Below are 14061 nucleotides of genomic sequence, written 5' to 3' on the forward strand. Positions count from 1 at the left end.
TATCATGTTCAGTATGTGGGTGTTTTAACTTCTGAAATCATCTGTCTGAAATGTCCGTGCAAGATTTCAAAACTAGAAAAACATTTCTTCAATATCTCTTTGCAATGCATTTAGCTGCCAGATAATACAATGTCAGACACTCCCCGTGTCGTCACTCTTAGTGATTGACATTTGCTCCTGCTCAAGCCTCAGTATTTCCTGATTGGGAAAGCAAACGGCACTTAATGCAACCATCATTACACACAGCTCATGATCCCTGGATTCGGGACAAATTCCAACAAGTAAGTGACGGCGATTTTTAAAATCCTATTCTTGCCAAAATGGGAATAAACTTTGCTCAGTCCCATCCCATTTGTAACTTTATTCTTACTGGAGACTGTATTTGAATGGTATGAAACAGAATTGTTCCGACAGGTGAGGGATTTTCCAGACCCGAAACGTCAACTTCCCTGCTCCTCTGATGCTGCTTGGCCTGCTGTGTTCATCTAGCTCTACACCTTGTTATCTCAGATTCTCCAGCATCTGCAGTTCCTACTGTCTCTCTAATACTACGTGCAGTTTTGATCTCCGTTTTAAGGAAGTGTATGAATACATTAGAGGCAGTTTGGAGGAGGTTTACTGGCTTGACACCTGAATGAGCTGGCTGTTTTGTGACATTGAAAAAAAACACAAAGTGCTCAGCAGGTCTAACAACATCTGTGGAGAGAGAAGCAGAGTTAATATTTTGACTCCAAAGGATCTTCCTTGGAACACGAGATGGCTGGAAAATTATGGTTTTTATGCCATTAACCATAAGGGTGGGGAAGGCGGAAGTGGAACAGATGATGAAGGTGTCCACTGCAAAAGACAAAGTTGATGCTGGTCAAGAGAGATTGAGATATAAAATTCACGTAAGCAGTCGATTTGAATTTAAAGAGAATAGGGTCAGATCAACTGAGAGCAAAGATAACAAGATACAAATGACACGTGGGGTTATGGTCATCAGAATGGACAGCAGTGTTTGTGCTCTTAAATTGTTGGAATTAATGTTGAATCTCGAAGGCTTTAAAGCTCCTGAGTGAAAATGAAGTACTGTTCCTCCAGACGTTTTTATTCCAATTTCCACATATTCTGCTCCGAGCTGGCTATCTTTTGAGGAGCGTTCTGGCAGTGTTTCTATTGGGGTTTAAAGAAGGAGAGGTGATGTCATTGAATTGTATAAGATCCTCAATGGTCTTGACAAGGGCGACATTGGAAGGATATTTTCTCATGTAGTTCAGTCCAGAACAAGGGGAAACTGTTTAAAAACTCGGGCTGCCCAAAGGACAGAGAGGAGTCAAAACCTTTTTCCTCTCAGAGGGTTGTGTAACTTTGAAACTCTTTGCCTCAGAAGGCAGCGAGTGTGAGGTCACTGAGCATTCTTAAGACAGAGGAAGAAAGATTCTTTTGGGGCAGGGAAGTCAAAGGTCATTGGAAGTAGTTGGGAATGTGGAATCCAAACCACAGCCATAATCTTATTGAAGGAGGGGCAGCTCCTGTTCTTATCTTTCTATGTTTCTATAATATTAAATATTGGTCCTGTAAAATATTAATGCGATTTGCTGGAGCAGTTTTCAAGTCATTTCCTGTAAAACTAAACAATACGTTTCTCACTGCGGTTTCCCTGAAGGTGCAGCAAAAAGCTGAGTCAGACAGAGCAGAAGGGAAGGGTACTGGCTGAGAAACTGCAGGAGATGGTTAAACTGGGAGAGTCTGTTTCTGACGTTTTCCCCTCACACAGCTGAACACATAAAAACACGAAGAGAAAATTTATTTGAAGAGCAACTTTCATGGTTTCCGAATGATCAATAATGTCTTAACAGTCAGTGAGGTGTTCCAACAAATTCGCATTTGTTGCATCATGAAAGGCAGCTGTCTCGAGCTGAGGGTACGCCCAGAATCCTGTTAGGGATGGACTTCATGGATTTCTACCCAGCGTCACTGACGGAACGGTGATATCGTTCCTTAGGTGGGGAACGTGTAGCTGGTTTTGGACCCCTCAGCCTGATGCTCTTGTCCTTCTGGTTGGTTGAGGTTTCAGGCTTGGGAAATGTGGTCAAAGAAGTCTGTGTGTGTTTCTGCAATGCTTTTCTTATTGCATGGTACACACTGTAGCCACGGCACACAAATGGTGACGTGGCAAAGCTTTCAAGGCAATGCCAGCCCTGAGGGTAATTTGTTCTGGATGGTCTTGAGCTCCCAGCTGTATCCAGGGCATTCAGCTGTTTTTATGATATTAAAATGAGTTAAAAATATTAATTGAAAACTGACCCAAACAATATATATATAATATATAAAGGCATGGGAGGGAAATATGCATAATCTCTTTCGGACTCAATGACGCACAATCACCGATCTGACCTATTGCTGATTTATTTTCCTAACTTGTCCAACATCCAGAACTAGTTCAACAGGCATTTTGTTAATTTTAATACCATGAAATATTTATCATTAAGTTTGCAGTGAATTGGGTAGCAAACTCAGCAGCTTTCAACCAGGTTCTTTTCTCCTCTTCATTGAAGTCGTCTTCAATTTCATTCACCTTTGGATTTTGAGGATTCACCACATTCTCTGAAATTCCTGTATTGCCAATGGTATGTGTGTCACTTCAACCTTCCTGTCAGCTTCAACCCACTCTTCGGTTTCACAATTGCTGTGTTTGTGACTCAGGTCTGTGGAAGGAGTTTCGTTGTTCTGCTGCTGTTGTCATGATACACCACATTCATCTGTCTGGTACCATTCTCTCACATGCACTGCAGCTCGTCTGCAACCACTCTGTGACATCGACTGCATCAATAGCCACCTTTCTTTCTTCTGTTCTCCACTTCTGTTTTTCGATCTCTACCTCTCCCTTTGCAGCTCTGATCACATGTCCCATTACTAACGTTTTCTTTACAAGAGGTCAGTTTTATGGTTAATTTTGCTCATTTCTGTTTTGGCCTGAATGTGGAATTTATAGCATACACCCTAGTATTCACATTTTAAAGATCTCTATTTTCTTCTGCAGGTCCTTACTTATTGTCCACAGTTCTGAACAGGATGTAGTGTTTTACAAGTTTTATTCATACTTCAAGTCTGAGTTTTCTTGTAGCTTCACAAAACCACTTATTGCTATCCCTCTATCCTTTTTCTAGCATCTCATCTCCTGTCCTCTGATATAATTTGTCCCAAAGAGACAAACGTACTGACTTGTTCAAGTGTGACACCATAAGACCATCAAATGGAAGAGTGGAAGTAGGCCATTCAGCCCATCGAGTCTGTACCACTATTCAATGAGATCATGGTTGATTTGAAAGTTGTCAACTCCACTTTTCTGCCATTTCCCCACAACCCTTGCTTCTCTTACTGATTAAAAGCTGTCTATCTCAGCCATGACCACTCTTGAGAACCCTTTGTGGTAAAGAATTGCACAGATTCCTTGCCCTGTGGGAGAAGAAATTGCTCCCCATTTTTGTCTTCAATGGGAACTGTATGGAGGATACAGAGATTGCTGCACATTTACAGAGGCATGAACTGATTAGAGATAGTCAGCATGGCTTTGTGCATGGCAAATTGTGTCTCTCAAACTTGAGGATGAGATCAAAGAGACAGATGAGGGCAGAACAGTAGACATTGTCTATACGGATTTTAGTGAAGCCTTTGACAAGGTTTCGCATGGTAGACTGATTTGCTAAGTTAGATTACATGGGACTCAGGGAGAGCTTGCCAACTGGATACAAACTTGGCTTGATTCTAGGAGACAGAGGATGGTGGTGGTGGGTTGATTTTCAGATTGGAGGCTTGTGACCAGCAAGGGTTCCAAAGGGATTGGTGCTGGGTCCTCTGTGGTTTGCTATTTACATAAATGATTTGGATGAGATTTTAGGAGGCATGGTTAGTCAGTTTGCGGATGACACTAAAATTGGTAGTATGGTTGACAGTGAAGAGGATTATCTAAGATTACAAAGGGATTGATCAAAAGGACCAATGGGCTGAGGAGTGGCAGATGGAGTTTAATTTGAATAAATGTGAGGTATTACATTTTGGTAAAATGAATAAGGGAAGGACTTGCAGCTAGTGATATGGCTCTGGGTAGAGGTATTGGACAGAGAGACCGAGGGGTTCAGGTACATAATTCTTTGAATGTTGCATCACAGATAGACAGGCTGGTTACAAAGGTGTTTAGAACACTTGCTTTCATTGCTCAGGCCATTGAATACAGGTGTTGGAACATTATCTTGAGGTTGTACAGGACATTGGTAAGGCTATGTTTGGAATACTGTGTACAGTTCTGATCACCCTATGATGGGAAGGATATTATTAAATTGGAGAGGATTCAGAAAAAATTTATCAGGATGTTGCTGCGACTGGAGGGTTTGAGTTATAAGGAGGGCCTGAATTAGCTAGGTCATTTTCACTTGAGCTTAAGAAACTGATGGGTGACCTCACAGAGGTTTATAAAATTGTGAAGGGCATAGATAAAGTGAGTAGCAAAAGGTCCAATTCTAGGCTGGGGGAGTTAAAAACTAGAGGGCACATTTTGAATGTGAGAGGAGAAAGATTTTAAAGCGACAACTTTTTCACACAGAGGGTGGTTCGTATGTGTAATGAACTGCCAGAGGAAGTGGTAGATGCAGCTACAGTAACAACATTTAAATGACTTTTGTTTAGGTACATGAATAGGAAATTTTTTGAGGGATATGGGTGAAATGCAGGGCAATGGGACTAGTTTAGTTTGGGGAACTTGGTTGGCATGGACAAGTTGGACCAAAGGGTCTGTTTTTGTGCTACCTGACTCTATGACTCAAAGTTTACTTCCTCCCTCTTCATTATATTTTTGGTCACATTTTATTGATCTGTAAAAACTCTTCCAATCTACTTGCTAATCACTAATCCTTGTCATATTGTACATTCTTTTTCATTCAATCAAATGCTCTCCATAATCACTCTGGTTAACCATAGTTGGCTCGCTCCCTTCCTAAAATGCTACTTCCTCACTGGAATATAGCTTTCCTGCAAGCCATGAACTGTTTTCATAAACATCTGCCATTGTTCTTCAACCATATTTGTTGCTAAACTACCTTACCAGTTCATTCCAGCCAGCCCTAGACTCTCCTGCATCTAACCTATCAAGTCCCCTCAGGATCTTACATTTCCAATAAGGTTGCCTCTAATTCTTCTCCAACAGGACCAATCGACTTGATGCTTCCTCATAAAATATTATGCTTGGGTTCAAGCTAATAAATCACTTCTGGACTGCTGCCAATGCCACTACACCTTTTCTTAAAAGAGAGAATCAAACCTGTTCAGTGTATTCTAGAGATAGTAGGAACTGCAGATGCTGGAGAATCCGAGACAACAAGGTGCAGGGCTGGATGAACACAGCAGGCCAAGCAGCATCATAGGAGCAGAGAGGCTGACGTTTCGGGCCTAGACCCTTCATCAGAAAAGGGGGAGGGGAAGGGGGTTTTGAAATAAATAGGGAGAGAGTGGGAGGCAGATAGAAGAGGGATAGAGGAGAGGATAGGTGGAGAGGAAACAAACAGGTCGAAGAGGCGGGGATGGAGCCAGTAAAGGTGAGTGTAGGTAGGGAGTTAGGAAGGGGATAGGTCAGTCCAGGGAGGACGGACAGGTCAAGGGGGCGGGATGAGGTTGGTCGGTAGGAGATGGAGGTGCGGCTTGAGGTGGGAGGAGGGGATAGGTGGGAGGAAGAACAGGTTAGGGAGGCAGGGACGAGCTGGACTGGTTTTGGGATGCGGTGGGGGGAGGGGAGATTTTGAAACTTGTGAAATCCACATTGATACCATTGGGCTGCAGGGTTCCCAAGCGGAATATGAGTTGCTGTTCCTGCATCCGCTCCACACTCCCCTCCAGCTCCACCACACCCGGCACTTTTCCCTGCAACCGCAGGAAATGCTACACCTGCCCCCATACCTCCTCCCTCACCCCAATCCCAGGCCCCAAGAAGACTTTCCACATCAAGCAGATGTTCACCTGCACATCTGCCAATGTGGTATACTGCATCCGCTGTACCCGGTGTGGCTTCCTCTACATCGGGGAAACCAAGCGGAGACTCGGGGACCTCTTTGCAGAACACCTACGCTCGGTTCGCAATAAACAACTGCACCTCCCAGTCGCGAACCATTTCAACTCCCCCTCCCATTCCTCAGACGACCTGTCCATCCTGGGCCTCCTGCAGTGCCACAACGATGCCACCCGAAGGCTGCAGGAACAGCAACTCATAAATCCTCATCCCGCCCCCTTGACCTGTCCATCCTCCCTGGACTGACCTATCCCCTTCCTAACTCCCTACCTACACTCACCTTTACTGGCTCCATCCCCGCCTCTTCGACCTGTTTGTTTCCTCTCCACCTATCCTCTCCTCTATCCCTCTTCTATCCGCCTCCCACTCTCTCCCTATTTATTTCAAAACCCCCTTCCCCTCCCCCTTTTCTGATGAAGAGTCTAGGCCCAAAACGTCAGCCTCTCTGCTCCTATGATGCTGCTTGGCCTGCTGTGTTCATCCAGCCCTGCACCTTGTTGTCTCAGTGTATTCTCGGTGTGGTCTAAATCATGCCTTGGTTTAGTTTTTGTTGTCAAAGTTGTTGCTAAGTTGCAGCAACACCTTTCAATTAAATTTATCTTTGAAATAAGCAAATATTCCATTTGTCTTTCTTGTTACCTGCTGATCTTGTACACTAGCTGTTTGTGGTCTATACGCAAGGACAGGCAAATAGCTGCATTGCAGCTTTTTGGAGTCTTTCCCCATTTAAACAATACACAGCTCTGTATTGTTCCTGCCAAAATGCATGACCTCACATTTTCCCACATTAAATTCCATGTGCCAAGTTTTTGCACTCAGTTTCCAGTCCCTCTGTAGACTCTGTCTATCTTCCTCACCACTAGCCTTCTCATCTATCATTATGTCATCCACAAACCTGACTTTGTTCATTCAAAACTGCATAGACAAGCCATTAATATATCCTGCAAAGAGTTGTGGTTAGAGTGCTGGGGCCTGTGCCACTGCAGTATTCAGAGGTTTCCGTCCTGAAAAACCCCTTATCTCAACTCCCTACTTTCTACTCGTTACCCAATGCTCTATCTATGCTAACATACTACCTCCAACACCATGGGTTCTTATCTTAATAAGCAACCCAATGTGTGGTACGTTGTCAATTGCCTTCTGAATAGCCAGTTATATTACATTGACTGCTTCCCTGTTATCTATCCTGCTTGTCACCTCCTGAAAGAATGCTAGTAAATTTGTCAGACATGATTTCCCCTTCATGAAACTATGCTGACTCTATTTGAGTGTATTATTTATTTCTAAACACACTGCTATCACATCCTTTATGATAGATTCTAAGATTTTTCCAATGACAGACATTATGTTAACTGGCTTTTAGTTACCTGTCTTTTTTGTCCCCCTCCCCATTTAAATTATGGTGTTACCATTGGCAGTTTTCTAATTCCCTTGGACTTTTCTAGAACCTAAAGCTTAGAGTCATAGTCATAGAGCCATAAGATTATGGCTAGTGTATCCATTATCTCTGTAGGCAGTTCCTAGAGTGCATTCCATCAGGTTCAGGGGCTTTTAGCCACATTAATTTCTCCAGTACCTTTTATACTGACTGTTATTCTATTTATTTCCTCTGCCCCTTTTGCCTCTTGATTAGCTAACACTTTGGAAACCTGATGGAAAATATTTATTCAACGTTCCTGACACTTCCTGGTTCCCCAGAATTATTTCTCTAGCCTTACTCTCTAATGGTGCCTTTGTTCACTTTGGTTTCAATCTTCCTTTGCATATATTAAAGGAAGCTCTTACTGTCCATTTTGATATTACTTGCTAGTATGCCTCCAGACTTTATCTTTCCCTTTTTTTTGGGTAATCATTTGATGCTTTTTAAAAAGTGTTTCCAATCCTCTAGCTTTGACGTTTTTTTATTTTGATACTATCCTTAATTTCCTTGGTCAACCACAATTGGTTTTTGGCCTTCCTAGAATTCTTCATCCTCACTAGGCATATGTTTGTTGTGAGTCATGAACTATTTTCTTAAATTGTCAATCAACTGGGTTTTCTGCTAAAATGCTTTCTCACTTTGCTCTGGCCAACTCCACCCTCATTTCTTAGTAATTACCCTTATTTAAAGAGGAACAGTTGTTCCTAACCAAGTTTTTCACTCTGTGTGAATGTTCACTTCTACCATGTCTTGATCGCTTCCTAAGGAATCTTTTGCTCTGAAATGATTTCTTAAATCTGCCTCATTACATATAACCAGACCCAAAATAGCCTGCTGTCTGATTGGATTCACAACACAATATTTTAGGAAACTCTCCTGAATATACTTGATAAATTCTTCCTAGTTGATATCTCTGCCAATTTGCTTTTCCCAATCTACACAAAGATCAAAGTCAGCCATGATTAATATACCGTCTTTGTTAGATGCCCTCTTATTTTCTGGACCACCAAATAGCTATTGTTATGAGACCTGTAGACCACTCCCACTAGTGTCTTCTTCATCTTTTTATTTCTTATTTCCACCGATCCGAGATTATTTTTTGCTATTGTATTCATTCCATCTTGTACCAACAAAGCTTTCAAACCATCCTTTCCTGCCTGCCTGTCCCTTCAAAAAGTTGCATTTCGCTGAACATTTACTTCCCAGCTTTGATCTTGTTGTAGCCACATCTTCTTAATGGTTACAAGAACATGTCCATTATCCTCCATTTGTGCCACTGATTCATTTATTTTGTTCCACAGATTATATGCAATCAAGCAAAGAGCCATTAATTTTGCCTTTTCCTGATTTCTTTTTCCCCTTGATTGACACTAGTTTGTATCCTATCCCACTGTGGGTATCATTACCCAAATAGCTGCCATATCCTTTTGCTTTGTAAGCCTGCATTGCTTCTCTCCCAAAATGCACCCCCCTCTAATTAGTTCACGCCCTCTGTGCCCCTGGTTATATGAATCACCAGGACACTGCTCCCAGCATGGTTCATGTGAAGCCCATCCCAGCAAAACAGCTCTATTCTACCCCAGTGCTAGTGCCAGTGCCACATGATCTGAAACCCATTCCTGCCACACCAATCTTTGAGCCACACACTTAACTCTTTGACTTTATTTACCCTTCATCAGTTTGCCTGTGGCTCAAGTAGTAATCCTGAAATTATTACCTAGAAGGTTCTGATGTTTAATTTAACTCCAAACTGTTCAAGCTCTTTCAGGAGAACCTCATTTCTCATCCTACCAATGTTGCTGGCACCAACATGGGTGATGACAACTGGATCCCTCCCGGCCCTCTCCATGATCTCCTCCAGTCCTCAGGAGATGTCCTTAATCCTGGCACTGGACAGGAAACACATCCTTAAGGATTTCTGCTCACAGCTGCAGAGAGGAGTATCCATCCCCATGATTACAGTGCCCCCACCCTGGTCCTTAGGTTGACTTCATGAAGTTGGTAGACAAGAAATTGGTAAAAATGTTCCTGTACACAAATTCAGGTTCATGAGGGTGAGCCTGACAATTGTCCAGTATTGGAATAGCTTCCCCAACCTCTGAAATGTTCTTTCAGTGTGAGTTCAAAAACATGATGCCAACAATGTGGAAAAGACATTTTCCTTTCATTGATTGTAAATTATAAGAAACCATGCAACACCTATAAATACCCTCTGATGCATACATTTCTCAACTATCAAAAATCTTCTGTGAGCGTGCATCATTTGCACACTTTCAGGTTGTATTCCTATTGTTAATGTGTGTTAAATCAGTAAAACTAGTTTCCTTCATACTTATCAGGGGAGAATTCAGCAAACATCAGCGACATATGTTCGTCTCACTGTAGTTGATCAAGATATTTCCAGAGATAAAAATTGACAGAATTTTTCTGCAGCCTCTTGGTCAGCTGATTTTTGCTTAACTAACTTCGGTGGCCGGATTTTCTGCAGAGTGGATATCTTCCTCAGATCGCCTTTCTTGTTAACAAAAGCAGGGTTTTGTATTTCTGAGACAGGATTCCTCTCAGCGCTCCCTCAGAAATACTGAGCTGTACTTCCATTTTGACAGTCCTCTTGTTGCGCAGAACTGTCAGAGGAAGGTAAACTTTGCCCCCCTCTTTCAGAGCAGTTAGCGGCCACTTTGACATCCACAGCTCATCACTATGCTAAATGGGACAGACTTCAAACAGACCATCAACCCAAGCCTGGACCTCTGTGAGGTGCTGTGGGCCATCAACAGCAGCAGAATTGTACTCCAGCACAATCTGCGACCTTATGGCCCAGCATATTTCCCACTCAACCATTACCATCAAACCAGGGGATCAACCTTGGTTCAATGGAGTATGCAGGAGGGGCATGCCATGAGCAGCACCAGGCATACCTAAAAATGAGGTGTCAATCTAGTGAAACCACCAAAAACGTCTCCCTGCATATCAAACAGCGTAAGCAGCAAGTGGTCGACAGTGCTAGGCAATCTCACAACCAAGGAATCACATTTATGCTCTGCAGTCCTGCCACATTGAGTTGTGAATGGTGGTGGACAATTAAATAACTCACTGGAGGAGGAGGATCCACAAATATTTCCATCCTCAATGACGGGTAAACCCAGGACATCAGTGCAAAAGATAAGGCTGGGGTGCTCATAACAATCTCTAGGCAGAAGTGCTGAGTGGATGATCTATCTTGGCCTCCGCCTGTGGCCCCCAGAATCACTGATGTCAGTGTTCAGGCAATCTGATTCACTCCATGCAATATCAAGAATCATTTGGAGGCACTGGATACTGCAAAGGCTATGGGCCCTAACAACATTCTAGCAATGGTACTCCAGAACCTGCCACTCCCCTCAGTTTGGCTTCCACCGGAGCCACAAATCTCCTGAACTCATTCAAGCATTGGCTCAAATATTGAAACTAGAGTTGAATTCCAGAGGTGAGGTGAAAGTGGCAGTCCTTGACATCTAGGCTGTAGTCGAAGGATGGTAATATCAAGGAGCCCTTGCAAAACTGGAGTCAATGGGGCACACACTCTGCTCGCTGGAAGCATATCTATTTGCTGCTGTTATTTTGCCATTTCAGTTTATTTTTCAGTTCCAAACTTAAAAGTGTAGCTCATGTAAATTCTAGACAATAATTTCACTCTGTTCCTGCCGGAAATGTGGAGGATAAAAACAGCATTTTTATTCTGTCCTTAATCATTCTTTTTACAGAGATCATCGAACAAACAACATCGGTTATGAAGAAGTGTCAAATCTTTTCGTTATTTTCCCTAACACTAGTACTTACCATCATTGTATATCTTGTTTTGAATCCCTCTTTGAATAAGATATTATTAAGATTAAATGAGTTTACAATCATATTGGCAAACTACTCGGCCAAACTAACCTCCAGTGACCAAATGTCTGATCAGGTCACCTCTGAAAACACAGCGACTGTGAGGCGCCCACACCCAACCACAGAGCCCGGAATTATGTTTTTACAGAGCTCCAGTGAACTAAACCCTTCCCCATTGGTCATGTGCAGCATCGAATCAGCAGCTAGACTAAACCCAAACAAACCAGTTTATTTTTTCATGAAAGCGTTCAATGGGAGCGTATCCACGTATCGAGAACCTGAGTACAGAGGCATCCCTCTGCTTTCTTCATTCAAGAATGTGGTCATCTTGCCCTTGAATCCTAAAGAATTATTCAGCGACACACCCTTGGCTGGATGGTATGAGAAGGTAAGGAATTGTACGGAGCTAGCTGCTTGATGTGTGGATGGTAAAAGCTGTTATTGGCCATCAATCTGAAAAAAGACAAGGTTTCCAAATCTTTAGATTCGGGAATTGTGTGTTTAAGTTCTAGGTAAATTGAAGTGGGTCATATGACCTTTACCGCAGTCTTTTGGTGCTTATGGGTGGATATTGTTAGAGACAAAGCAAAGGTTTAGATTGTTTTACTGGGAAGAAGGTGCAATTTACTGGAAATTTGAATCATTTTTGCAAAGTTATCGATTTCTACAGAAATCATAAAAGTGTATGAACTCCAAATTCAATCTAATTTTGATGGAGAATCACTGCACTTGAAATGTTAACTCTACTTTCATCCCACAGATGCTGCCAGACCTGTTGATTTTCACCAGGAATTTCTGTTTTTGTTCTGCATTAAATAACTTGGTTAAATTTGTGTGTGTTTCTTTGAAACAAGCAGCTTCTGGCACTGATGGCTATCTGTCAATCTCCTGAAAACCCTTATCCGATAAAGCACTGAAGACTGAATAACTGTTGATAGCTGTCAGCAGGAAGCTAGGCTAGAGTAACTCATCACAGCTTTAAATAAGAAAAGGAATTTTAGAACTGTCAGTCAGTAAGGAGCACAGTCGGTGCAGGGAGACCACCAAAGTGAGAGACTGGCTAAATGAGTATATCTGGGAATTTGGTTGGGGAGAGGTGCTTTAAGTAAGGATGACTGAAAGAAGCAAAGTATGGTGAGTGGGAAGTTTGGTGAAGGCTGGAAAGGAAGTTTTTTTTCTGCTACTTGTTTTTCAGCCTCCATGTATTTATTTTCCAATTGTGTGCGGCAAGTAAATCCATAACTATTGTTCAAAACTGTAGGTTTTATCGGTATTTTACATGTTGCATAGTTTTGTCAATATTGCAATGATTTCTGGCTATGCTAAAACATTTTAGGAGATGTAGGCTGTGTGAATTATAAATGATTTAACAATTATTAATTAATTCTGTCCCCGATTAGAGACGGCAGGTCATGTGATGTGTTGTGTTTGCTGAATGAGGGGTGTTTCTGAATATTGGGCTGTTCCAGGGAAAACACGTTTGCAGGATGTACTTGCTGCTGCATGAACCTCAGCTCAGAGTTACTGAGCTGGAGGCACTGTGGCACATCAGGGAGGACACCTTTTTCCACGAGGTTCTCACACTCATGAGGACAGGCTCTTGGATTTGGGCACTGTTCAAGGAGTGTGTAACACATGTGTCCCCCCCACCCCCTCCCTGCCAAGAGGGCAGGAGCCCAGGACCCTTAGCCTTTCTAATTGTCCAACCTGCCTGAGGTTTGTATCTTGTTTGGATGAGAATGAGGGCTGAGGGAATGGTGAGCCTAGTGGCCATGACACTGTATTACAGCAAGTCACTCAACTAGGGAATGTAAGAAGGAATGTAGAGGTAATGGAGAATACCATAGTGAGGGGAATAGTGCGAGGGAGAGCCCAGATGGCTTGTCTGCGTAAAAGTTGGTGTTATATTTCCAAGTCAGGATGGCGAGTGACTTGGAGGAGAAGTTGCAGGTTACATGGGATAAGGATATGGTAACCATTACAGAAACTTGGTTGAGAGAAGGACAGGACTGGCAGCACAACATTCCAACTTTTAAATGTTACATGCGAGATATAGAGTGATGTAAAAGGGGCATGGGAGTTGCATTACTGATTAAGGAGAATGTCACAGCTGTACTATGAGAAAGACATCATGAAGGGCTCATCCAGCGAGGCAATATGCATAGAACTCAGGAATAAGAAAGGTGTAATCACTAGGTAACCCTTGTTCCCCTTACTAATCGAGAACCTGCCTATCTCTGTCTTAAATATACTCAATGACTTGGCCATCGCAGCTTTCTGCAATAATGAGCTCCACAGATTCACCACCCTCTGGCTGAACAAATTCCTTCTCAACTCAGTACTAAAGGATCATCCCTTGACTTTGAAGCTGTGCCCTTGGGCCCTAGCCTCTCCTAGTGGAAATGTCTTCCTCACGTCCAATCTATCCAGGTTTATCAGTACTCTGTAAACTTCAATCAGATTCCCCCTCGTCCCTCTAACCTCTATTAAATATTGACTGCTGTTCATGTGACAAGTCCTTCATCCCCAGGATCATTCTTGAAAACCTATTTTGGAGCCCCTCCAGTGTAGAACATCCATCCTTTGACACAGGGCCCAAAACTGCTCAGAATATTCCAAAGATAGTAGGAACTGCAGATGCTGGAAAATCTGAGATAACAAGGTGTAGAGCTGGATGAACACAGCAGGCCAAGCAGCATCATAGGAGCAGGAAGGCTGACGTTTCGGGCGTAGA

General features: G+C 42.7%; 1 protein-coding gene across 2 annotated transcripts in view; it reads left to right on the plus strand.

The window, feature by feature from the left end:
- The first annotated feature begins 154 nt into the window (after positions 1 to 154).
- Positions 155 to 14061, plus strand: part of LOC109937590 (alpha-1,4-N-acetylglucosaminyltransferase-like) — a 19125-nt gene continuing 5218 nt past the window's right edge. Inside the window, exons 1-2 of one of the 2 annotated variants that reach the window (XM_020536091.2) lie at positions 155 to 281; positions 11404 to 11715. In XM_020536091.2, coding sequence (XP_020391680.2) covers positions 225 to 281; positions 11404 to 11715 — 369 coding nt within the window. In that variant the 5' untranslated portion in view covers positions 155 to 224. Of the gene's footprint in view, positions 282 to 11203; positions 11716 to 14061 lie in introns of both variants that reach the window. The other variant, XM_048604219.1, reaches the window with a different exon arrangement.

Source organism: Rhincodon typus, chromosome 13 (assembly GCF_021869965.1).
Source record: "Rhincodon typus isolate 14 chromosome 13, sRhiTyp1.1, whole genome shotgun sequence".
Classification (NCBI taxonomy): domain Eukaryota; kingdom Metazoa; phylum Chordata; class Chondrichthyes; order Orectolobiformes; family Rhincodontidae; genus Rhincodon; species Rhincodon typus.